Source organism: Narcine bancroftii, chromosome 4 (assembly GCF_036971445.1).
Source record: "Narcine bancroftii isolate sNarBan1 chromosome 4, sNarBan1.hap1, whole genome shotgun sequence".
Classification (NCBI taxonomy): Eukaryota; Metazoa; Chordata; class Chondrichthyes; order Torpediniformes; family Narcinidae; genus Narcine; species Narcine bancroftii.
Genome location: NC_091472.1, coordinates 280,397,842 through 280,425,280, shown reverse-complemented (window position 1 = coordinate 280,425,280; position 27,439 = coordinate 280,397,842). Strand labels below are relative to the sequence as shown.

The window sequence follows — 27,439 nt, the reverse complement described above, 5'->3', positions numbered from 1 at the left end:
AGACGCCTCCACGGACTCCTGCTCCCGAGCACTGTTGCACGGTTGGGTCGCCCGGTTCGGCGTCCCGGGTCACCTCACCAGCGATTGGGGCGCCCAGTTCACATCTGTGCTTTGGGCACAGCTCACTAACAGGTTGGGGATCCAGCTACACCACACCACGGCCTATCACCTGCAGTCCAATGGACTGGTCGAACGTCTGATCCGCCACTTTAAGTCGGCGCTCGTGGCTCACCTCACCGGTCCTGACTGGGAGGACGAACTGCCTTGGATGCTTCTAGGCATCCACTCCACTCCCAAGGAAGATCTGCAGGCGTCATCAGCTGAGCTGGTCTACGGTGTGCCGCTGACACTACCTGGTGAGTTTGTTAACGCACCTCACAATTCCCAGTGGTTGCCGCACGAACTGCTTCCTCACCTCAGGACATGCTTGGAATTGTTTGAACCCCCATCGCCGCCCAGGCATGGCACCCGTCCATCTCACGTTCCCAGCGAACTGCTTTCCGCGGAGTACGTTTTCGTTTGGCAGGGCCCGACCGCGATACCTCTGCAGCGATCGTACAAGGGGCTGTACATTGTTGTACTGCGTTCAGGCTCGACGTTCACGCTGGACATTGGTAGCAGGCCTGAGCTGTTTACCATGGACAGGCTGAAGCCAGCGCACCTCCATCCTATCGAGCCCGTGGTTGTTGCCCAGCCCAAGAAGCAAGGCCGCCCGGCGAAAAAGGACATTGGCGCCGGTTCTGGGTGGGTGCTGTGTGGCGGCTCACCACAAGGCAGGCAAACCAGTCCCGCTTGTAAGCCACGCGTTGGGGCAGCCGGCCAAAATGGTACCGTTGGGGGTTTCCCTTCCAGCACGGGGCTCAGAAACCCGTGGTAGGGGACCACGTGACGCCCGGGTGACGTCTGTGCCCTCTGGCGCGGTTCTCAGCCAGGTCCGGGCTGGGAGTATAAGTGCAGCACAGCAGCCTACAATAAACTAGTCTGCTTACTGAGCTCAACCCATCTGGTTGTGTGTGTGTGTTATTGCAGGAGCAGGTGTAGCTGCAGCTGTTTTACTCTGGAAAATCCAATTTTAATTTAAACATTTTTTTTTAAATGTGAAAAATTTGCAGGGGAAACTTGTAATTTGCCTCTGCTACAGAGTGTACCCATTCTACTAATTCCTCTCTCTTACCATTGTCTTGCCTGAGTGTTCAGTACAACCTCAATATTCAAACTTGCCCAGAGTCAATATGACACCATATTTCTCTCTGCCATTAAAAAAACACCCATGTAAAGATGAAGTAATTATTTATGTGAGGTCTTGAGACTGTGTGAGTTTTGCTAAAACTTTATTTGTAAGTTTGTCACTTCCAATTAAGCTATTCCATTACATATTGGGCCAACGACTTATCCTCCTGTCTAAATATTTTCCCAGATTAGTGTTATACAATTGATTTGGCATCATTAAATGGGTCTGATCAGACCAGGAAGATTCACCACGCTGTTTCCAACAGTAATTCTATTAGTGAGAATTGCAGATCTTCATCCTTTTATGCAGCCCCAGTAACTAGGCATATACCAATTCTTTGATTTATGAGTATATGGGCGGCATGGTTGGTGTAGCGGTTAGCACAACACCTTTATAGAGCCAATGATCGGGACCAGACCTGGATTTGAATCCTGCACTGCCTGTAAGGAGTTTGTACATTCTCCCTGTGGGTTTTCTCTGGGGGGAGGGGAAGGGGTCCTGTTTCTTCCCACCCTTCAAAAACGTACTGGGATATTAGTTAATGGGCTGTAAATTGGGCAGCACAGACTCTGTGGGCTGAATTTGCCTGTTACAGTGCTGTATGTCTAAATTTAAATTTAAAAAAAAATGTAAATTTTTGGGTAGCATCTCAAGAATATAATTACTTATTGTGTATTGAGAGGGTAGGTTGATGCTGAATCTGCAATGTTTTTGGAACTTCAGTAGCTATGAAACTATACTAGTGGCAAAGGTTATGAGTTCAGATATCTGAATGGCAAATTGAGAAGTTGATTGAGTCTTGACTGTCATGAGTGAAATAGTTACACAATTTGTTAGCTCATTGTTAAATAACCAATTGATTCACTGATGGTTGAGCATCATATGTAACCGTCCTCTGAACTGGGCATGTAACTTACTTTGAACCACTTTAGAAATAGCATGAGTATTGGAATTTCAGTGCTTTAAAAAGATCCATAACCAATTATTTGCTCATATTTCAGATATTAATAATATTAGAAAGGCTATCTAATGACATGCTGATCAACGTAATCCGTCAATTCTCTAAAATGGCATTATAAACAATGTGAATAATTCCTGCTGGGGTTTGCCTAATCAGCAGTTGTAACTTTGCAGAATCCCAATTTGCTCCAGTTTCTGCTGTGATCAGGGGAACCTGTAGACATATTAAATCTTCATTCAAAACAGACAGCAAGGTAACTGAAATGGATAGATCTTCTGATGTGTTCAATACATCACAGAAGATGATGAATTGAATTGAAAAACTCCTGCATTAAGGCTGAGATTTCTTCTAATTTGGTTACCATTAACTTTGCACATCAAAGTTCTCGTGAGCAGACAGTCTGTGAAAAGCTTATCAACATTCAGTTTTAGATAGCTGAGATCCAGTTGAATCATAGAGGTACATACTGTTGTGGTTCTTTAAGCTTTGGTTATAGCTTTCATAACTTTAAGTGAAATTTGTGTGCAGAGTATTGGATATTTTCTCGAGTAGAACTTTAAATATTGTGAAGTGTTTCAGCATGTATCAAACACCCCAAAGATATTGCATCACAGACATTTAAGAATGTTTGTGTTAGTTGACACAAATAGTTGGAGAAGTATGGTCAGTTGATTTTAAATGTTGACTGACCATTTCTATCCATGGATATTGATTGACCCACTAAGTCCCTCCAGCTTCTCTTTGTTTACTGGTGAACTATAGGTATTGGCTTTAATCAAATTGCAGTAGAAGGAAAGTTGATTGAGGAACAAAAGTATGGATAATAAATTCAGATTTGAAAGTCCGAGTGATTGTTACTTTATTTTTCTAATTTTCATACCTTCTGTTAAGATGTTAAATTATAAACATGGGATTTGTTATATAGATGGCAGCAACTTCCAGGTTTTCTGGTTGTCAGACTTGAAAGTTCTTGTTGTCCATCACTGTTCTGTCGAAACCAAATTTGACTTTTGCCCACTTTATGGGAAAGTATATTGAGAAGTTGGAAATTATTTGCATTTATTGTTTAAATATCTGAAAATGATTTACAGTCATTATATTATATTAGATGCTGATTGGAAGTGATGGATGATTTTCTGCCTCAGGTCATCATATATAGTGGAAAGTAAATATTAAGCCTGGGCCCTGTTTTGTTCCAATTGCAGATCAAATTATTTTATCCACTGAATCTGCTGGGAGAACATTTGAATTTATTTTAACATTGCTAATCTCAGGAAGAAGTTATGTATCAGTTATAGCTGGTAAAACAAATTATGGTGATGTAGTATTTATTTTATCTTCTCACTGAGGTGCATCACCACTTGAAATAAAACAAGCTGTGTTTTATTGGAAAATGGGGCTAGAATGTAAGCATTAAGTGCATCTTGTGGTCCTCTGTGAAAACTATGTCTGAACAATTGTATAACAGTCATTTGAATTGGAAGTTATTGTTGACTTCAAAATTCTATTGATTCGTCCAACAACAGAATTATTATTTTTCATGAAAATGCTACGATTTTCAAGCAAGAGATACCTAATAGCCTGAATATGCCTGAGATTGTCTGATCTTAGAAGTTAAGCTGGCTCAGGCCTGGTTAGTACTTGGAGGGGAGACTGCCTAGGAACACCAGGTGCTGTAGGTTTATGTGAGGGGCACTGGACAAAGTGACGACTCTGACTGCCTTGCGGAATACAAAAGTTAAAGAATTTCATGTATTTTACATTCTAAATATAGAATTACGTGATAATAATGGAACCTTTACACCTTTACCTTAATAAGGATGAAAATTCTAACGATGGTCATGTTTTTGTTTTAGTGAATTACATTTGGCCACCACTTGGCCTCATCTCACAGAAGGCATTATTGTTGATAATGATGTCTACTCGTAAGTATGGATCAACATTAATTTTACCTTTTCTAAAAAGAGCTGTTTACAAAACGTTTGATTAAAATTTCATCGTTTGACACATCTACTAAACAATGTTATTTCATTGTAAGGAAGGAGTTCAAAATACAGGTACAGCACAATTATTACTTCAAAGTAAAATGCTGTAGATTCTGAAAATCTGAAATAAAATCATAATCTGTATTTAGTGCCCTCTGTGCAGAATTAGCTTTAATCAAGAAGTCTCTTTCATTATTTTTTGCAAAGGATTAAATCTTCTGAGGAAAGCATTGAAATAATTGACAGATTAGCATTCCCCTAACTTGGCTGCTATTTCCACTGTCTATGACAGTTGAATAGGTTGGCCCTTACTTCAATTCCTGCACCACATCTCAGCCTCTTCTTGCCAAAGCCTCTTGAGCCAGAGCCTTACTACTCTGACTCAGACCGCTCTGCTACACGGTTCCTCACTTCTATAGTGATGGTCTACTTTAAAAAAAAAACTTTGATACTGCTACCTGAGTCACGATTGCACTCAATCAGCTTCTTTCTGCGAATCTGTCCTTTTTAAATCTTTGCTGCTGCTGCCTGGGTCACCTGACCTCGAAGATTCATTGCCAAATCATGAACTTGATGCCGACCTCTACAAAGAAACACACACACAGTGTGGCAGGTTAAGATCACTCTTTTATTAGGGCTGGAAAGGCTGCTTTTATACTGTTCAAGTTCCCGCCATTTTTGCTGATTGGCTGAGTCATCCATATGAATAACAATAGCGGGCGGGAACATCCATGCATAGGAATGCCCTTCTTCCCCAGCCTGTTTCTGCTGAGTTAGCTGGGCAGTTTGACCAATGCCATTTTAGGGCTGTTGGTCTGATGCTTCTATCCCTGCTGGTTCATTGTCCTGGGAGTCACTTTAGTGATCTCTGCCATGTGATGTGCCGGCCCGATCTTCGCAATTACGTGCCGTCACAAACTTATCAATCTCTGCCTTAAATACATCCAATTACCTGGCCTCCACAGCCACCTGTGGCAGCAAATTCCAGAAATTCACCATCCTCTGGCTAAAGAATGTTCTCTGCATCTCTGTTTTAGTGGACAGCGTTCAATCCTTAAGTTGTGCCCTCTTGTCCTAGACTCTCCCACAATGGGAAATGGCATTTCTACATCTTCTCTGTCAATGCCTTTCAACATTCAAAATGTTTCAATGAGATGAAACTATTAGATAGATACATGAGAGAAATGAAAGGTTATGCAGTAGGGAAATTTATTATTAGGTTGGCACAACACTGTTCCTGTCGTGTGCTGTGGATTTCTACACTGATTGTACAGTACTTCAAATGCAGCTGCTAATGTGTGAGGTTTTACCTTTCTATGTTACTGTATTTTCAGAGAAAATAAGTGAAGAGAGAATGAGATTGAGTGTTCCTGAATGTAAAATTATTGTAGTTTTTTTGTTCATCTGTGAGACACTAGTGCGAGGGCCTAGGAGAAATCAAATGAGTTTACAACCGTTATTGTTGGTTGAGTGAATGTGTGCTCTTGGCAATTTGCCAGAAGCTCTGGCCCTTTGACTCAAAATGTCCAATTGGATGGCAGAGTTTCTGATTGATTGGAACACTGTGGTTTATTGAAGTCAATTATTGAAAAAATACCAAATAACCAACCTCTGCAACAAAAACAAAACTAGCCCGAAACATAATACTTGTCTTTAAAAAATTAAACATTAAAAAAAATGATCACAATTTGTTATGAGAAACAAATAAGATTTTTCATTATTACATCTGTTATTAACATTAATAACACTATTAATGCTAACAGCATTACATCTGTTGAGTGCTTATGAACTGTAAATATGTTCCACAATTATTTTTTTTGTGCTAGGGATCTTGATGCTCTCCAAGCACCCCAATGGTCTGTCAGGGTGAGAAAGGCTGATAACCCCCAGTGTCTGTTAGGTATGATATTATTTTACTCTACCATGAAAACCTGGAAATGAAACTGAATTCAAAATTTACATCTATTTGTGTTCCATTGGAAATCTTAATTGTTGAACTTTTTTTTATCAGGAGATTTTCTTACTGAGTTCTTTAAATTGTGTCTCCGGAAAGAGTCAACGGAAGAGATTCTTGGAAGAACAGCATTTGAGGACGAAAACAAAGGTGAAAACAAAAGATTTTAACCTTCAGCTGACAAATAGCTGTTTGTTCTTTTTATGAATTTATGTAAACAAAATATTATATGTACACTGAATATATTCCTTGTAATGGTTTTTTATGCAGATCATGGAGATATTAGTCAAGCATTGCAGAAGCTCACAGAACCAACATCTGTTCACATACCTCGACTATCCACAATGTCAAATATGGTCCACAGTGCTCGCAAGAGGATGCATAAAAACAGGCGCATAGAAGAATCACCAATTAGTAATGAAGTTTTAAACTCCATTTTATTAGTAAGTGATTATGTTTAAAGTATCCCTCCTTTTGATAACTTAAAACATCATTTCAGTAATAATGGGCACCTAACTGGTTGCCCTAAAATTAGTATTGCCTTAGCAGAATCGTGTTGCTTGTTCCCATTTGATTTCATCACAGGGTGTTTGACTCCATGCAATGTAAATAGTCCAATGCAGCAATGGGCAGCCAGCTGTAGTCACAGCATTGTTTTGAGGCCCAGATCCAAGCTCAAAGCCAATTTCTCCATTCATTTGTCTGGGATCAGGTTAATTAGTATGAGAGCTGAGAAGCTGATGGAAGAATGCTCTGCCATGTTGACTATTAGAGCAGTAAAGGAAAGCAGTTGGCAGTGACAGGCTAGAACAACCATTCTCAACCATTTTTTGGCTATGGCCCTTAGGATTCTGCTCAAAGTTTATTGACTCCCTTCCCTATGAATAAGTAATTTAATTGGTTTCTTCCATACTTTCCTCATACTGACTACATTAAAAAAAATTTCAGTCTGTGGCCATACTTTCCTCATACTGACTACATTAAAAAAAAGATTTCAATCTGTGGCCCCCAGGTCATGGCCCCCATTGAGAATGGCTGGTCTAGAAGATACCAATGCTAGCTCAGAATGAGGCTAGTATCCAAAATTGGGACTTCCAAGGGATACCTTTGTAACTTCTGGATCTAACACTGGCATTGGGTTGTAAGAACCACACAGTAATTTTTAAATAATTGAATACAAATAAGTTTCTCTTGTGTTTTGGTGTGAGCTTGCAGGCGCCTCAGATTGAAGAGACTGCCATCCGTGCGGTACCGGATGTAAACAGCGTCTTCATTGTTGAGGTCTTTCATGGCTTGGTTCAGCATCATGCTGAAGAAGATTGAAAAGAGGGTTGGTGCGAGAACACAGCCTTGCTTCTCGCCATTGTTAATGGAGAAGGGTTCAGAGAGCTCATTGCTGTATCTGACCCGACCTTGTTGGTTTTCGTGCAGTTGGATAATCATGTTGAGGAACTTTGGGGGGCATCTGATGCGCTCTAGTATTTGCCAAAGCCCTTTCCTGCTCACGGTGTCGAAGGCTTTGGTGAGGTCAACAAAGGTGATGTAGAGTCCTTTGTTTTGTTCTCTGCACTTTTCTTGGAGCTGTCTGAGGGCAAAGACCATGTTAGTAGTTCCTCTGTTTGCGCGAAAGACACAAGAGAAACTTGTCCGTGAACTACTCTTTGCAGACGATGCCGCTTTGGTTGCCCATTCAGAGCCAGCTCATCAGTGCTTGACGTCCTGTTTTGCGGAAACTGCCAAAATATTTGGCCTGGAAGTCAGCCTGAAGAAAACTGAGGTCCTCCGTCAGCCATCTCCATCGGGCACACAAAACTCAAAACGGTCAACCAGTTTACCTATCTCGGCTGCACCATTTCATCAGATGCAAGGATCGACAACGAGATAGACAACAGACTTGCCAAGGCAAATAGCGCCTTTGGAAGACTACACAAAAGAGTCTGGAAAAACAACCAACTGAAAAACCTCACAAAGATAAGCGTATACAGAGCCGTTGTCATACCCACACTCCTGTTCGGCTCCGAATCATGGGTCCTCTACCGGCATCACCTACGGCTCCTAGAACGCTTCCACCAGCGTTGTCTCTGCTCCATCCTCAACATCCATTGGAGCGCTTTCATCCTTAACGTCGAAGTACTCGAGATGGCAGAGGTCGACAGCATTGAGTCCACGATGCTGAAGATCCAGCTGCGCTGGGTGGGTCACGTCTCCAGAATGGAGGACCATCGCCTTCCCAAGATCGTGTTATATGGCGAGCTCTCCACTGGCCACCGTGACCGAGGTGCACCAAAGAAAAGGTACAAGGACTGCCTAAAGAAATCTCTTGGTGCCTGCCCCATTGACCACCGCCAGTGGGCTGATATCGCCTCAAACCGTGCATCTTGGCGCCTCACAGTTTGGCGGGCAGCAACCTCCTTTGAAGAAGACCGTAGAGCCCACCTCACTGACAAAAGACAAAGGAGGAAAAACTCAACACCCAACCCCAAACAACCAATTTTTCCCTGCAACCGCTGCAACCGTGTCTGCCTGTCCCGCATCGGACTTGTCAGCCACAAACGAGCCTGCAGCTGACGTGGACATTTACCCCCTCCATAAATCTTCGTCCGTGAAGCCAAGCCAAAGAAGAAAGAATACAAATAATACCACAAATTAGGAATTGGGACCAAAAGTGAAAATTGAATTGTGAAGATATAAATTATAGAAAATTTAATTAAGAAAAAACTTTAATTTTTAAAATTTAGACAGGCAGCATAGCCTGGCCCTCGAGCCAGTGCCACCCACATACATCCAATTGACCTCCATCACGAGCCAGTGCCACCCAAATACATCCAATTGACCTCCATCCCCAATATGTTTTTGAAGGGTAGGAGGAAACTGGAGCACCCAGAAGAAACCCACGCAGACACTGGGAGAATGTAGAAAACTCCTTACAGGCAGCTTGGAATTCAAACCCTAGTTTCTCATGCTGTAATAATCTTGCACTAACTGATTGTAGTATTGTTTTATAGTAGCTATTTTCATATTTGCCAGATCTCGCTAATCTGGTCTCTTCCCATACTCACTGGATCCAGCTGCTAAGGACTAATGCTGCTGACTGAAGAATCAGTCTTCTCTATACCATTCCCCCCCTGCAGAAGAAATCCTGGTCTCCCCATCCCTGCTTGAGAAAACATTTTTAAAAGTTTTGACGGTTCTGAAAGCTGTACAAACGCTCATGCCTTGCTTTGCAGGGTGTAAATGCTGGAATTAATTTTAGTTACAATAACACATTTAAAACTATTACATTGAAGTAAGAACATTTTTAAAATTATTAAATATTTATTTTTTAAATAACATAAAATGCTTGCAATTAAAAACATTAAACTGAATTATTTTGGCCTTTATCTTTCCCTCCGATATCCAATACTTAATGTGAATTTTTTTCATATACACAAGTACAGATGCAATCACAGTGGTATGTAAAATACATCCACTATAGTCATAAAAATTTAAATTCTCACTGATCCAAGACAGAAAGAGGTGATAAATATCAAAAAGTAGACAAATGATCACATAGAGCAGACAGATTTTTTGATAGTCCTTAGAGAGTTAACGGCTAGAGTTAGTGTAGTCCAGGGTTGGGGGTGGGTAGTTTTCGAGCCTGATAGCTGTTGGTTAAAAATTGTATTGAACCTGGAGGTGCTGGACTTTAGGCTTCTGATCTTTCAGTCTAAAGGGAGCAGCAAGAGGAAATTGTGACCAAAAGGGATTCTTATGATTTTGGCAGCCCTCTTGAGGCAGGGTCTCGCATAAATTTTTAGTTGATCCTCATTTTTATTAATGGATCCAAGAGACCATTTCACTTTGTGATGCTGCAAGATGTGTCAGACATCTGTCTGTGTGTTTGCGACATATGGTTTGATAGCAGAATTTGAACTTCTGTTTAACCAGCTGAATGTGGATATTTTCAATGCAAGAAGATTTGATATTGGGAATAACAGCCAGTTGCTTTGTATCGTAATAAATAGAAAATGTTAACTCTAATAGAAATTACACGGTCAATATAAATCAACAATAAATAATCAACGCAGGCACTAATTTCTCCAAAATTAAGAATAATGAAGTAGAAATTTTTTTTAAAAATAGTTCCCAGTTGTGATGTAGGACCCAGACCTGGAACGTAAACTGTTTCTCTGTAAATGGATGCTCCTTGACTTGCTGAGAGATTTTGACAATTTCTGCTTTTACTAATAATTAAATATACAGTAGCTTGACATTTTGTATGTTCAGTTTCTGTTTCCAGATGCTGTGGAAAGGGCTGGAGAGTCATCTAATGCTAAACGCAGCAGCTCAAGAGGCAGTGGTATTGTTGCGCCTGAAGAAGAGTGGGTAAGTTCTAATCATCTATATTGTCAATTTCTCAACCCGATAAACCATTTAACAATTTCCCACATCAGGTACTAACAAATTTTACTGAACATTACTTCATCAGAACTTGGACTCCAGCTGCACAACGCCAGTTATAAAGCACCAAAAACTTCTGGGGCATATTCCACATCCTTCTTCATTCCTATTTGTCAGTAACCTTTTGAGTGAGAAAGCCTGCCAATACCTTTTAATGTGACTTCACTTCTCTCTGCAGGAGTTGCTGAAGTCTGCAAATTCAGAAGATAGTAGGTAGAAATAGTGAGAGAGAGAGGTTGTGGGAGAAATTAGTTTTCAGTTATCAACAGTAAACATACCATAATAATAACCACCAATTGTACAGCAAAATGGATAAATTTCTATACCAAAATTCTGCAAATTTGTTTCTTTTACAGTTTCAGTTTCCATTTTAAGTATTCTTAAAATATATATTAGGCATTGGACAAACTTTAAATATTATTATAATTTAAGGATTGTTTAACTATATCTGATATGCAAAGAAATTGAATGGATTATTAAGCCACACAATTTAAAATAGTGGACTAGAAATTCAATTATGATATTGCAATTTTGTTTTCAATAGAAATTAATTTAGAAACAGAGATGAACAATCTTCTGTGTTTGAAACACACCTGTAAATGTGAATTGCTGGCTACAAGATCAGTCAATGACCAGTGCATGAATGATCCCATTTTTATGACTTTCTATAAGAAAATGGGTGTTCATTAGTCAAGAGGTTTTGTCTCGAAGTGCAGCACCTGCATAAGTTAAAAATGCTCAAGTCTAGGAGTAATGATTTCACTTTATTCTTACACAGTGTAATTTTTTTTTCCTGGGTTCTAACCATGACCATCCTTGCCCCAGTAAATGCTGCCACTGAGTCTTGTATGGTTATTTAGTATAAGCCAGCAATGTATCATTTTTTTTTTGCGATTTAACATTTTTAGTTAAGTATTTATTTGTCAAATTTTCTCTTAAATACAATGGCTAATCTAACTCCAGTTTAAATTTCTAATTTAACCCATAATGAACTTTTTATGTTTCTATAATATAGGCTGGTTCAAGTAATCCTAAATTTTAATATTCTGGAATGTTCTCAGTTTTTATTATCTCATTCTTAATTTTGTTAATTAAAGTAAAATAGTGATATGAAATGTATAAATAATAAATCCAAACATATTAATCTTTATATTATCATTGTTTTCCAGAACCTTTTTAGTCAATTTAAATCTGCCCCTTCAGACAGTCTGACATACAAGTTGGCTTTGTGTCTCTGCATGGTTAACTTTTATCATGGTGGAATGAGGGGCGTGGCCCATTTATGGCAAGAATTTGTGTTGGAAATGCGATACAGATTGGAAAACAATTACCTTGTGCCAGGGTAAGATGTGGATTTCAAGTGTTAAGCCTCTGAGTTTGCTCATTCTCAAGGATGCACTGCACATTGGATGCAGTCTGTGCTGAGTCATTTGTACCATATAACTCACTAAACTGATTGATTTTGAAATTTCACATGAAATAAAAGCTAATGACCAAAGGAATAATGATTCAGATAGTTGTACTGTCCGGGGCCTGAAATTTAAAGTGTGCCATATTTCTGTCTATGAAGATAGATGATTAAAAAATATATTTATGCATTTAGTCGATGAATATTTTGAAAGTATGTGGTGGTGTACAAAGGAACTGCTTTGTAGTGCTTATTAATGCTTATTATTGCTTTTTTTTCCAGATTATCTCCAGGATCTCCAGATCTAAAATGTTGTTTATTACATCAAAAACTGCAGGTAAAGTTGAAAACTTCACGATTAAATTTCATGGTCATGTCATTTCTTTTTTTGAATATTTTATTTTGAGAATTTTCAATCAACTTACAGTCAAAATGAAGAATAATCAAAAAGAAGAAAAACATCAATAATATTAACAAAATAATACAAATATTGATCTTCAGGTTGATATTAAATAAAGTGAGAAAAAAGAAACATCAACATGTGATTAAATTATTAGAAAGAAAAGAATTACAATAATACTGCAAAAATGCAAATTTAAGGTCCATGTTGAACCAAAGGGAGAGAAAGATAATAGAAAGAAGAACAAAATAAGAGAAACCCTCCCACCCCCCCCCCCCCAAACAAGAAGAAGAAAAGTAAGAAAAAAGAAAGAATAAGAAAAATAAAATATTGGCTTTACCTTGGGTATACCCCACTCCCATCAGGGACAAATAATCATTAAAGATTTACCCCGATGTACCTTAAATATGAATTCCATATTCTTGAAAATACATCATATCTATTTCTGAAGTTATAGGTTATCTTCTCCTGGGGAACAGTTATGGATTTCTATCTTCCAGCAGGTTAAACCTAGTTGGGAATCAGATTTCCAAGTAACTGCTATATATTTCCTGCCCACGCTAAAGCGAGCTTAATGAATTTTAATTGATATTTTGACAGCCTTATTTTAGGTCTACGTCTTCTAAATTCCCCAATAAAAATAATTCAGGTGCCTGATGGTATCGAATCCAGTAATTTTTTCCAGATTTACCCAAATCTTCCCTGAAAGGCTTCACTGGGTTGAATCCAAGAAAGTTCCTATTTCTTGATCACATCAAAAATATTGGTCTGATATTTCAGATTTCAATTTATGTAACTTTTGTGGAGTAAGGTATAGCTGATGCAAGAAGTTATATTGCACCAGCCAATACCTTACATTAATCGTGTTAATCATACTATCCCAACATAAATAGCACCAGCAAAATGGATCCATTTCTATACCCAAATCTGATTCCCACTTATGTCTTGATTTATCAAGCCCTTATTTAGGGGGTCCTGCCTGAAGTCAGGAATACATTTTTGAAATGAATTTTTTTTTGTTCCCTTTTTCGAACCATAGTCCTCTATTGCTGCACTGCCGAAAGTTAGTGCTGGGCCAATTTGTCCCTCAAATAAGATCTTAACTGAAGATAGCAGAAAAAGAGATGTATTTAAAACTCCATATTTATTCCTAATTTGCTCAAATGTCATAAATTGTCCCTGCTCATAACAATCCTCAATACACTTGACCCTTCTCTGGGACCAAGTGTCCAGAATGACCAATTGTTAATTGAATTAACATATTTTGAGCAAGGGATGTTTTAGGTAAAAGACCTCCTTTGTTCCCAAATTGACCATTAATTTTATTCCATACTGTAATTATATGCTTTAATAAGTGGGTTTCTTTAAGGCCAGATAATAATTTAAAATTCCATTTATATACAAGGTTTTCTGCTATCTTCTCACCAACTTTATACAACTCCAATTTTACGCATGAAGATGTCTCCTCCGTCGAAGAAGGAGGTGACAAACTTCAATAGGGTTGCCCAAAAATGTTTTTTGAAATCCGGGAGTGTTAATCCTCCCAATTCATAATTCCAAGTTATTTATCAAAAGAGACTCTGGAAGGCAATCATGTCATTCCTAAAAAATCTTTAGAAAGTTTAATTGTTCAATCAATTTAAATATGAGATCTTATAAAGTTTTGTTTTTCTTCAGGTAGAAACATTGTATCTTTGCAATGACAATGAAAGAGATTAAAAGTTGAAAATCTCATTTTAATTGTAGTGTACAGTATAATCAAAATGCCATTGTTTCTCTTAAAAGAAAAATATAATCTGTAATAACAATCATTATTATCCAAGGCTGTGATTTCTGATTTGAAGTTAATCTATGGAAAATGCACTTTAATATTTTTTGCAATATCACTAGTTTCAAATGTACCTTTACTGGTAAGTATTGAGCATCTAATAGTAGGCCTAATCACTTCTATAATTGAGGTATTTGTGGAGTTCTAGTTGTTTTATTTCATGGAACGCAGTGAAATATTGTACTTTTTGTGAAATTCTCTATGTTTAGGTTTTGTAGCTTTTAATCTGAGCAAAACATCTCATTTGCAAATTGAGAGCTGCCATTCCAACTTGTATGTCAACAATTTGAACTTCATCATATTGGAGCAGATATTCTGAGTTGTTTTCCAATATCGTTTCATTTGAATTATTCTCTTTCAGAGAATCTATATCTGTCCAGCCCTACATCCAGCATATTTCTGCATTGTTAGCTTTCACTAATACGTTAGTGATATTATTTACAACATTCACTAATAATGTTGTCGACAGCATTCATTTATATTTTAATCCACTTTCATGGAACAAAATATCATTGTTTTAAATCAGTGGTTCTCAACCTTTTTCTTTCCACTCACATACCACTTTAATCCCTATGTCATAAGTGCTCTGTGATTAGTAAGGGATTGCTTAAGGTGGTGTGTGAGTGAAAAGAGAAGGTTGAGGATCATTGCTCTGGTCCCAATTGTTACTGAAATGTTTTGCTTGGGAAAAATTGACATTGGCCCATTTCCTTTGGAGTTATGAAACCATGGATATCATCAGTCATTTAGGTACGATTGAAACAGTAGTTTTCAAACTTTTTCTTTCCACCCACATACCACCTTAAGCAATCCCTTAGTAATCTATGCATAGGGCACCTATGTCATAGGGAATACTTGAAGTGGTTTGTGAGTGGAAAGGAAAAGGTTGAGAATCACGGTTTTAAATAATGGGAAAAAAGAAATGGCTGATGAGCTGAGAAGGTATTTTGCATCAGTCTTAATTTTGCAAGACAGCCAAGAAATGGCTGAAATTTGAGATAGCCAGGGAATCAGTGGATTTTGGTTTGTTTTATATTTTCAGAAGGCCTTTGACAAAGTGTCACACATAAGGCTGCTAAATTCGATAGGAGTGCATGGTATTATGGGAAAGGTACTAGTGTAGATAGAAGATTGGCTGACTGGCAGAGGTAAAGAATAGGAATAAAGGGGGGCCTTTTCTGGCTGGCTGCCAGTGACTAGTGATGTTCCATGTGACTAGGGTTGGTTTTGGGTCTGCTACTTTTCATGTTGTATGTAAATATAATTTAGATGATAGAATTGATGGCCAAGTTTGCAGATGATATGAAGATAGGTGGAGGGGTGGGTTGTGCTGAAGAAGCAGGGAGTGTGCAGATTTAGAAAATGGGTGCAGTATGGCCATGCACTTTTGTAAAAGGGATAAAGATGTAGACTATTTTATGAATCTGGAAAAAATTAATTAAGCACAAGTCTAAAGGATAGAGTCCTTTTGCATGATTCCCTACATTTTCCAGGTTGAGTTGGTATTGAGGAAGGCAAATCTTATGCTAGCATTAATTTTGAGAGGACGAGAATATAAAACCAAAGATGTAATGCAGAAGCTTTATAAGGCATTGGTCACACCATATTTGAAGTATTGTGAACAGTTTTGTGCCCCATATCTAAGGAAAGATGTGCTGGGATTTGAGAGGGTCCAGAGGGGGTTTACAAGAATGATCCCAGGAATGAGATGGTTCAAGTATGAGGAGCATATGAAGGCAATTGGCTTGTACTCACAAGTTTAGAAGATGAGGGGCAATCTCATTGAAATGTACTGAATATTGAAATGGCTGGATAGAGTGGGTGTGGAAAAGATGTTTCCAGTAGTGGGTGAGTCTCGGACCAGAGTGCACAGCCTCAGAATAAAAGGACCTCCCTTTAGAACAGAGATGAAAAGACATTTCTTTTGATAGAGGATAGTGAATCTGGAATTCATTGCAGCAGACAGCTGTAGAGGCCAAATCGTTGGGTAGATTTAGTGGCGATTGATAGGTTCTTACTTAGTAAGAGTGTCAAAGGTTATAGGGAGAAGGCAGGAAAATGAGGTTGAAAGGCACAGCAGATTCGATTGGCTGAATAGCTAACTCTGCTCCTCTCATGGTCAAATGATTTTAGTTCATTTGCAGGAAGAAATACTATTTTGTAAAGTGAAAAAATGCCAGATAAATTATACGAAGCAGTGATATTTTTGTGATCATTTGGTTATTTTTGTGATCATTTGTGATCAAATGCACAAATATGTGCATTTGGTTGTGTTCTTAATGGTTTTCCTGTGTGATGCTGCAAAAAGCTGCATTTGAATCTTTGGATACAAATGGAGGAGAAGGAAGACAATAGAGAATGTTATCAATTTTTAATATCCTTTGCAAACATTTATTTTTAATTTAAAGATGTTGAATTGTTGCATTGAGAGGAAAAAGTTAAGAGATGGTGGAAGGAAACCGACATCAGAAAATGCAATGGTTGGTTCATCGGAGAGAAAGTTGTCGAATAGTGCTGGAAAAGGAACGATGGAGTATTTCGATAACAAAGAGTTTGAAAAAGAAAGCAAAGGAGAACCTTCCCAGCAGAAATCGTGGGACTCGTGGAGTGACAGTGAGGAGGAGTTTTTTGAGTGCCTAAGTGACACAGAAGAGTTGAAGGAGAGTGAACCAAAAGAAAGAACAACAAAAGATGACAAAAAGAAAGACGTCCAAAAGAGCAGACCAGAGGGACGTCTGCATCAGCATGGCAAACTGACTCTTCTTCTCACTGGAGATCCACTTTATATTCCACTCACACAAGTAAAAACCATTTTCTTCTTTTTCTGCATTTTAAAATGAATTTACAGACTATGATGTTGTCAAGGCTTTACTAATCCTATTGCTGAGGGCTTGTTTGGGGCATTAATAGAAAAAATGTTGGATTTCCACCCTGTGTATTTGTGTGCACCTGAATGCATCGGTATGTTACATAGGAACATAGGAAGTAGGAACAGGAGTAGGCCAAAAATGACCCATCGAGCCTGCTCCGCCATTCAATAAGATCATGGCTGATCTAATTTATGATCTAACTCCACCTACCTGCCTTCTCCCCATATCCTCTAATTCCTCTATCAGGTAAAAATTTATCTAACCGAATTTTAAATATGTTTAATGAAGCAGCCTCAACCACTTCCCTGGATAGAGAATTCCAAACATTCACTACTCTCTGGGAAAAACTATTTTTCCTCATCTCTGTCCTAAATCTACTCCCCCGAATCTTGAGACTGTGTCCTCTCATTTTAGTTTCCCCGGCCAGCTCAAAAAACCTTCCTATATCTATCCTATCCATACCCTTCATAATCCTATATGTTTCTATAAGATCTCCTCTCATTCTTCTTGAGCGAATACAATCCTAATTATATTATATTATGTTATATCAGTCAAAAATTGGTTGTCAACAGTTGAAAAGTGACAAGAATTCAGTACCCCAGTGGAAGTTTCAGTTCTAAAAAAAATTCCACTGGGGTAAATTTTACCAGGTGGTATAATGGCATAGCTAACAGAGCCACAACCTCGTAACGCTAGTGATCTGGGTTCAATCCTGGCCTCTACCGTTGTTTGTGGGGAGTTGGCAATTATTCCTGTGATCATGTTGGTTTCCTCCAACATCACAAAATATGTCCAAGTTGGCAGGTTAATTGGCTGTTGTAAAATTGCCACAATGGATTAATGACCAGTCACATCTAAAGAGGATGATACAAATATCAGGAGAATTTTTATTTTATTTTTTAAAAATGTGGGATTAATGAAGGATGGTTGATGGTCAGCAGGAACTTGATTGGCAAAAGGACTTGTTTTTATGCTGTGACCTTCTGTGGACTTGAGAACAGACTTATAGAGTTTTGTTTTGCAATAGCATAGCTGTGGGTCATGATAACATCAGAATTGATGTCATAATTATCCTTAGTTTTTCTTCCTTCCAGAGCCACGGGAGCCATCATTGGTTTCTCTTGTCCATTTTTTGTAAATAGAAAAATAATGTTTTGAAGAAAAAAAACTCCTAAAACTGATTTAAAAAAAAACACTTAATAAAGAAATTTTACTCAGAGCTGTTGGTGACATCTCCACTCAGTTCATCATCAGCCCCCCCGCCCCCCCACTGTTGCCCATTTTTAAGTGGCCCTTTAGATCATAGTCTCTAACAATAAATTGCACTGTATGTGCATTGCACTTCTTGGTTTCAATATGAGATTCAGCTACATAAATAAAATAAATGCTGATTTTCTTGCAGTGTGACTGGTTAAAAACTGCTGGGCCCAAGATTCCTTGTACTTTTCTGTATGTGGCCCACAACCAAAAAATGTGGCCATTTCTAAAGGTTTATTAAATCATGAGGGTAAACAGTCATGGATTTTTTTTAACCCTTGGTAGGGGAGTTTCAAACTAGAGGGCATAAGATTCAGGTTAGAGAAGAAAGATTTAAAGAGATTTGAGGGGCAAATTTTTTCACACAGCTGATGGTGAGTATGAATGAGCTGCCAGAGGAAGTGGACTTTAAAGACATTTGGAAAGGTTGATGGATTGGAAATGTTTAGAGTGACAGAGGTCAAACATGGGCACCTTGGTCAGCTTGGCTAAATGGCTCATTTTTGTGAAGTGGTAAATTTGGATGGAATTTAAATGTTTATTTTGACAGTATTTCTCTTTTCTGCCTCGCTTTCTCCACACCCCCACTTCTCCCTGTCTCCTTGACTCCCAATCAGAGGGAACAAATCTAATCTAAGTATTTTAATTTACTGAAACCTTTCTTTCTTGTCAGGAGCCAGCACCAATGACAGAAGATTTATTAGAAGAGCAGTCAGAGGTATTAGCTAAATTAGGAACTTCAGCTGAAGGAGCACATCTGCGTGCTAGAATGCAGAGTGCTTGTTTGATGTCTGACATGGAGTCATTCAAGGTAAATTAACTTGTGAAAAGTGTGTCATCATTGCTTTCCTTGGGAAATATCAATACAAGTTTTTGTTTCGCATCTTCGAGTTGCCTTCCACCTCTTGGCACCTATTAGACCCTCACTGATATTTATAGATTTGGACAATAAATATCTAAGAGCATTTTGGAGGGAAGGGTGGGTGACAAAAAGAAAAATATGCTAATTTTCATTGCACAGGTTGGTCTCAAGTAATTTTTGATTTAAAAAATCCAATGGAGACTTTTATTTTTTCAAATAAATGATTGGGTTACAATATCTTTATTAGGCTGCAAACCCTGGCTGTTGTTTGGAAGATTTTGTGAGGTGGTACTCTCCTCGTGATTATGTTGAAGAAGAATTCACTGATGACGGAGGTGACAAGGTTCTCAGGGGAGAATTAAGTGCCAGGATGAAAATCCCTGGGAACATGTGGGTGGAAGTTTGGGAAAATGCAAAGCCAATCCCTGCTCGAAGACAAAGACGGCTTTTTGATGATACAAGGGAGGCTGAAAAGGTATGGCTGACAAATTGTTACATTATTGATGACTTAATGGAGAGAAGCATAAAGGGAAACGAGACAAATTGACTTGAAAGAATTGGAGAGTAGAAAGGAAATTGCACATAAAAAAAATAAGACAAGCATAATTATAATATTGGAAATAAACAAGAATGTAATAACATATGCCATCGAAGAAATGTTAAAATTTTAAAAAGGCAAAAATCAGAATTAAAAGGGCTGAATTTGTCCCATGTTGCATGGTTTAGGGGGAGCAGGGATAAGAAATGAAGAAATAATGGACATTTGCAACAATCCTTGATATGGAAGTTAAAGCAGAGGCTTAATCGAACCAGCTTGGAGGTTCCTAGTGACATCATGACATCACAATGCGATGACGTCACTTGGAAGCCCTCCTGATTTATGGTCTCTCATGATGTGAGCGGGCTGCACGGCTCCTCCATACCGATAGCCTGGGGGACTGCACCCTTTTGGAGTTAATGAGTGACATGTTGCCAATGGCAGAAAGCCATGGGCCTTGCTTGCTTTTCAGGCAGTTGTTTTTAGAGTATATGCCATAAGACATCTGCCTCATTTTGGCTGACGAGGACTTTCATAACCCTCAAACAGTGGCCACCCATGCAGACGTAGTGTGGTGCGCGAAGCAGCAAAGCCCACGGAAATTAGTGCTGTGTTGCACCCAAAGGCCAAGGCTTCACGAGTACCGGGGATGAGGGCGCATGCTTCCCTTGACAAGTGGCTGGTGACTGTAATAGCTTACTCTACATTGGGATTGATTCTTGGCTTATAGAACTGCTGTCACAATCCTGCAACTCAAGGATGTAGTTTTTGGGCCACAAGGTACCACTCTCCTATGCGACATTTCCGCAGGTCAGCCTTGTCCCTGCTGCGTGGAGACGTTGCATTTTCGATGCCATTAATGGACTATTCCACCCCTCAATTCGAGCAACAGTCCGCCTGATAGCTGACGATGGACTTAAAAAAAGCAAGTCACATATTGGGCAAAGTGCTCGCTTCGGCAGCACATATACTAAAATTGGAACGATACAGAGAAGATTAGCATGGCCCCTGCGCAAGGATGACATGCAAATTCGTGAAGCGTTCCATATTTTAAAAAAAACATATTGGGCAAAGATGTGCACAGACTGCCAATCTGCAAAAGTGCTTCAGCCTTTCCAGTCAGCACAGCGCAGATTTGACCACATGCATGTCGACGTTGTCGGCCTGCTTCCGGTGTCACAAGGGTCTAGGTATTTGTTAACGGTCATCAACAGATTCACTAGGTGACCAGAAGTGGTTCCTATGACAGATTCATCGACCGATTCATGCACCAAAGCTTTTTTCTGCCTGGGTATCTCAGTTTGGCCTACCCACACATGTTACCTCCAACAGAGGCCCACAGTTTACCTCCACTCTCTGGGACGTATTGTTGCGACTGCCAGGAATGCAGCTTCACCACATGACAGCTTACCACCAGTAGTCTAATGGCCTGGTGGAGTGGTTCCATAGGCACACGAAGGCTGCACTGATGGCCTGCCTCCAGGGACCTGATTGGGAGGACGATCTGCCCTGGATCCTCCTAGGAATAAGAACGACACTCAAGGAGGATCTCAACTCCTCATCGGCAGAGTTGGTTAATGGAGCCCCACTCATTGTACCCGGGGAGTTCGTGCCCACAGCATGCGGACAGGAGGTGCCACTGACTGAAGACTTCAGCAGCCTGCGGGATTGGCTTAGAAAATTGGCCCCAGTTCCCATATCAGGGCATGGAACAATGACAGCCTTCATCTGAAAGGAACTCTGGGACTATGAGTTTGCATTTGTGCATAGAGGTGCACACAGATCACCCTTACAGAGGTCGTATGAGGACCCCTTCAGAGTCCTACAAAACAATTGTACAACTTGTGTACTGGACATTGGGGGGCATCCAGAGACATTTACTGAAGCCCGTTCATCTCAACTTTGATGGGCCCTTGCCACGACCCGAATGCGAAGGCGCGGACAACTGCCCAAGAGCGGTGGACAGTAATGGCACCAGAGGTTTAGCCTCCTATCGCCTAATTGAACCAGCTTGGGGGGTTCTGAGTGACGTCAGGACGTCACAACGTGATGACCTCATTTGGAATGCACGAGGTTTTAAAAAGCTGCGCATGACTGTTTGGGTAAACGACTTTTACTGAACTTTGACTCGACTACGTCTAATCGTTTTCTTGTTCTTCATTTTGCACTGCAACACAGTTGCTACAATCTTATTAAACAAGTAGAGTTTAAAAAAAGGTAAGTAACTAGGACTAAATAATGGTAATAGTAATGATTTGACAAAATAGTTGTATCCAATAAAATAGTGGCTTAATCTATGTAATTAACTGAAAAATACAGAGGGAATGTGCAATGTGCATTCGAAAATCAGTAAATGACACCATTATTAGGAATGTGATGTCAGTAATCCATGGTGTGCATTTAACTTTTGACATGTTTGTTAAAGTGTTCTTAATTGTTAGTTATTACTTTCATGGTAGAGGCAAACATATATGTTATGGAAGATGTTTTCCATTAAAATTAGTAGATATGGTGGAACCACTGTTGCCATAGTATTAATTGCTGGTATTCATTAACTTTTACGGGGTACTTTGCTGTTGATTGTGCGATATGGGAAAAAATTAATTGTTATTTGAAAGACATGCATTAATTAAGGGAAACCTGCATGAAATTTACAAGAGAGAATTCATGCTTGACTAATAAAAATTATTTGTGGAAGTAATCGTGTTTTGATAATTGAGATACAATTAATGGTTTTGGTTTGTCGTTTCTAAAGTCACTGAACACACTACATGGGATACAAAAGTGACTTATAAAGTAGATTGCATAGCACCCTTTTTGTAAGCACAAACTACTCAACATTTAATTTTATTACAGTTGGGTGTGTTAGTTAACATTTCCACATGAAATTATACCAATTTCAAAATCCAACTGAGCACTTTTTTTTAAAACTTTATTTAAAATTTTATGACATGAATAAAATAAAAATTACATTTAAAGAAATAATAAAAAAATAAGATAATAAAAATTAGAATACTACATCATTAAACTACACAAATTAACCCCCCCAATAATTATAACACAACATTAATCATCTAATTTAAAATTAATCCAACCCTCCCCCCAAAATAAAGAGTGAAGAATTAATTAACAATGTTGTAAATAAAATAGAAAAAACCCCACTTACAAAAAAAGGATAAAACTTAACAACAAAAAAAATTATTAACAACAAAAAAAAATCAATACTAAAATAATACCCTTAAACATATATTTAATTCAAACATAATTCATGTATATAACAAATGAAATCCACTTTAAAACTAAATTCAAATATTAAAATCATATATCAACCACATATCTGTTATACAAAAAAAATCATAATTAATAATACATAAATACAGAATTTCCATTAATACCAAGTTTCCTTTATAATTCATCGAGAGAACAAAAACATCCCTTAGAAAAACAATCAGATAAACTTTTTATTCCCTTCCCCTCCCCTTATATAAAAAAAAGAAAAAAAAGTTCAAACTTATAAAATTCTCCATATTCTTCATTTATAACATTTTCAAAATTCTCTATCAAAATTAACTTAATTTTATTAAACTCTTCTCCCTCAATGTATTTGTACTTAATTTTCTTCTTCTTCTTATCACCTTTCCCCTCATCTTCCTCTTCATCTAATTCAACATCCTCAATTTTTGACTTATTATCTTCTGTGACATCATCCTCTTTAAAAAAGAAAGAAAAAAGAAAAGAAAAGAGAAAAAAAAGAAGAGAAAAAAAACCTCCTAATTCCCTCTCAATTACAATCAAAACAAAAAAATTTTAAAAAAATAATTTTTTATTTTAAAAAAATTAAAAAAAACCTTCACTTCTTAACCCAAAAATTAAAAAGAAAAAAAAAACAGGTCGGAGGTCACAACTACCTCCTCCAGTTTAAACTGCCCAAAGCGGTAACTCCCCCAAAATATTGGGTGTGACCAACTGAGCACTTCGATGTGAAAATTCTTTGAGTGTGCCTGGTATTGTCCTGGTATGAGGCATTCACTCAAAGATTATGTTGTTTGTGTAATGTCTGTTTAAGTCTGTACCACAAATTAAAACTACACCATTACACACTGGTTAAGCTAAGTTTTATAGAGATGTTTAGAATAAAGCAGGGTTTTGCTTCATGAAATAATCCATTTGTTCTGGATGGTGAGTTTAAACAAGTGAAGGTTTTGGAGAATTTATAGCGTGAGAGTTGTTGGGGCATGAAATTTTGTACTGACATCATTAGAAATGGAATCCATTTTAGCCTTTAACAGAAAATAAATATGATAAACCAATAATTACAAAGAAAGAATGCTTTTAAGTATGATTTGTGGTAGTTACCTTCTTGCATTGTAAATTTCTATAAAGCATTTGTTTTTTCCTCAACAAGACTTAGCATTTCTTACACAAGCAAGTCACACAAGGGCTGAAAAAAATAAAGGGTCATAGATGAAAAAAAAACCCCAAAATGCAGAAATTTCAGATCAGAGGAAAGAAGCAAACTTTTCAAAACCTGCTGAAGCATGAGAACGGATGGAGGGGTGGCATTACTGGTTGGGGATACTATTACAGCTGCAGAAAGGGTAATGGAATTAGCAATTGGCAGAATTTATGTTGCTGTACAGATTATAGATAAATTTGCACATTTGAAGGGGAAGACCTGATTGGGTGTATGTTTTGGAACTTTTGTTCATCTTTATGCATTGAGACAAAGGAATCTATCAAAGAACATCAAATGGTTTTTCAACATGATTTTGAGTTTCTTGATCATAAGATACTGCTAAAGATGTTTTATGTCGGCAATTTATGTACTTTTCATAAGAAGCAAAATAAAGTAATTTTATCCATATACAAATTTAGATGTACGAAAGATAATTTGACATTTTTTCTCTCAGGTTCTTCACTACTTAGTTGGCTTGAAACCCGCAGATTTGACTAGACATTTATTGCCTTGTATCTTGCATGCAGCACTACTGAAGGTGAAAGAAGAAGGTGAGCATAAATTTATATGATTTTATCACATTATATGAATAATTGTAATCGCTTGTGATTCAACGTTTTGGAATTCCATAGATTTTTTGATCTAATGAGGTAATTGTTTATATGAATGAATTGTTTACTATTAACTTATATTTGCACTTTTGGTTATAATGGTCTTATTATTTTGATTACCACCTTCAACAGAATCTATAGAAGATATCCCATCTGTTAGAAAAATAATTCAGCAGATCATTACTCATGCCAGCAAACTATTAAGATATTCAAACCCTGACATCAAAAAATTAGAAGTAAGTTTGGTTGATCCTTTCCAAATTATTCATGAGCAAGTGTCTTCTATAAAATTGAGAAACATAACCTCATCATTTTTTTTAGGAAATAATTGGTCAGATAACAGCTTCAGAAACAATTATTGCAAGATCTCGATCACTCCAAGCTAAATTTGGAATTAAGAAATGTGAGAAGGAAGATGAACGTGAGGAATTGGAAAGGTAAGTGATGTGCTGCATTTGTTCATTGCTCAATCGGTAACTGATAATTTCAGTTGATTGTTATCTTGGCTTGGTGAATTAATGGAAAAATTAATTTTAAAAAGGTATTTACCATCACGTAAATACACTGAGAATTTCTATCACAAAGTACAGAATATTGCCTTCCTTGAGTGTACTTTTCATGATTGGGTGCACAGGAGAACAGGAGTTAACGCCTGCTGCCTCACATTACCAGGGACCTGTGTTCAATCCTCATCTTGAGTGCTGAGTGTTTGGAAATTGTGTGTCCTCCTTGTGTGGGTTTTTCCAAGTTGTACAGATTTCTTTCTGTATCCCAAAGGAATGTTTATCAATTGATTATATAATCTAAATTAGATCTAGTCAAGATTAGTGGCAAAAAAAATCAGAATTTATGATCATGTGAAAGGGATATGAGATTACAGAGAAGGAAGGGGATTGTTCTGCTTGGAATTAACATGGACCTGTAGGACTAAATTATGGCCTCCAGAGTATCTTGTTAATTATAAATTCTAATACTCAAGTGACCGCTTGAATTAATTTTGCAAAATTAATTGTTCTTAAGATATAATTTCTCATCAGATGGGATTGTGAAAAATGTTGGTTTCCTGCAGTCTACTTAAATCTACATTCACACAAACTCCTCATGTCAAAAATGTCGCCCTCCATGGGCAATGGGGAATGCGACATAGTAGCATCTCCTTTTGTGTCTGAAATAGAAATATAGGTATCAGAGTTCTTTTTTTTTTGTAAAGAAAATTAATTCAGCAATTTAGTTGACCTTGATAGCAGTGAAGAAAAATTTCATCGTTAAACTAGATTCGAAGGAAAGGGTGGGAACCAAAGTGAAGAGGTGGTTGCCGGACGTAGGGATAGCTGTAAGGAAATTTATGTGGAAGGATAGGCAGATTGGGCAAAATTGTAGCCAGTGGGATGAGTTACAATGCAACATGGAATAAAAAAAAATACAGGGCTAAAGGTTTTGTATTTAAATGCACGCAGCATAAGAAATAAGTGGATGACCTTGTAATATAGTACAGATTGGCAGATATGATGTTGTGGCCATCACAGAATCATGGCTGAAGGGTGCATGTCATTGGGAGCTGAATGTGGAACACAGTTATAAACTAGTTTGCAAAGGGCGTGGCACCCGGAGCGATAGGTCAGTGGAAGAAGTGCACGAAGTAAAGCCAGATCTGGCTTAAATGGAAGAAGCATCAGGAATAAGGGTGATGAACTGAGTGCTTGGATACAAATATGGAACTATGATGTCGTGACCATTACAGAGACTTGGCTGGCACCAGGGCTGGAGTGGATTCTGAATATCCTGAATTTCAGTGTTTTAAAAGGGATGGGGTGGGGGGAGAACGGATGGAGGGGTGGCATTACTGGTCGGGGATACTATTACAGCTGCAGAAAGGGTAATGGAGCTGGATCCTCTTTTGAATCAGAGTGGGTGGAAGTTAGGAACAGGAAGGGAGCAGTTACTCTATTGCAAGTATTCTATAGGTCCCCTGGTAGCAGCAGGTGGGGAGGCAGATTTTGGAAAGGTGCAAAAATAACAGGGTTGTTATCAAGGGTGACTTCAACTTCCCTAATATTGATTGGCACCTGCTTAGTACCAAAGGTTTAGATGGGGAAGAGTTTAAGTAGATTCCTGTCACAGTATGTTGACAGTCCGACTAAGGGGAATGCCATTATTAGATTTAGTATTAGGTAATGAATGGGTCAGGTCACAGATCTCTCAGTGAGTGAATACTGAGGACAGTGACCACTGCCCCCTGGCCTTTAGCATTGTCATGGACAAGGATATAGTCAGAGAGGACAGAATAATTGGGGAAGGGCTAACTATGAGGCTATAAGGCTTGAACTTGTGGGTATAAACTGGTATGATGTTTTTGGAGGGAAATGTACTTTGGAGATGTGGTTGATGTTTAGAGATCTCTTGCAGGATGTTAGGGATAGATTTGTCCCAGTGAGCCAGAGAAAGAATGGTAGGGTAAAGGAACCATGGTTGACAAGAGAGGTGGAAAATCTAGTCAGGTGGAAGAAGGCTGCATATATGAGATTTAGGCAGCAAGGATTAGATAGGTCTCTTAAGGAGTATCGAGTAGCAAGAAAGGAGTGTAAGAGGGGGCTGAGGAGAGCAAGAAGGGGATATGAGAAGGCCTTGGAAAGTAGGG

The 27,439-nt window shown here is 38.3% G+C and overlaps 1 protein-coding gene and 1 non-coding gene across 6 annotated transcripts in view; both read left to right on the top strand.

The window, feature by feature from the left end:
- Nucleotides 1-27,439, top strand: part of rab3gap1 (RAB3 GTPase activating protein subunit 1) — a 76,591-nt gene that overhangs the window by 41,157 nt on the left and 7,995 nt on the right. For 4 of the 5 annotated variants that reach the window (XM_069935183.1, XM_069935182.1, XM_069935186.1 and 1 more), the window contains 13 exons: nucleotides 4,049-4,117; nucleotides 6,004-6,077; nucleotides 6,189-6,281; nucleotides 6,402-6,574; nucleotides 10,398-10,496; nucleotides 11,741-11,913; nucleotides 12,262-12,316; nucleotides 16,616-17,008; nucleotides 19,008-19,145; nucleotides 19,444-19,671; nucleotides 24,645-24,741; nucleotides 24,934-25,037; nucleotides 25,123-25,238. In XM_069935183.1, coding sequence (XP_069791284.1) covers nucleotides 4,049-4,117; nucleotides 6,004-6,077; nucleotides 6,189-6,281; nucleotides 6,402-6,574; nucleotides 10,398-10,496; nucleotides 11,741-11,913; nucleotides 12,262-12,316; nucleotides 16,616-17,008; nucleotides 19,008-19,145; nucleotides 19,444-19,671; nucleotides 24,645-24,741; nucleotides 24,934-25,037; nucleotides 25,123-25,238 — 1,812 coding nt within the window. The remainder of the gene's footprint in view (nucleotides 1-4,048; nucleotides 4,118-6,003; nucleotides 6,078-6,188; nucleotides 6,282-6,401; nucleotides 6,575-10,397; nucleotides 10,497-11,740; nucleotides 11,914-12,261; nucleotides 12,317-16,615; nucleotides 17,009-19,007; nucleotides 19,146-19,443; nucleotides 19,672-24,644; nucleotides 24,742-24,933; nucleotides 25,038-25,122; nucleotides 25,239-27,439) is intronic. The other variant, XM_069935185.1, reaches the window with a different exon arrangement.
- Nucleotides 20,681-20,787, top strand: LOC138762523 (U6 spliceosomal RNA). The gene has a single exon (XR_011356931.1). It is a non-coding gene; the product is annotated as a U6 spliceosomal RNA (small nuclear RNA).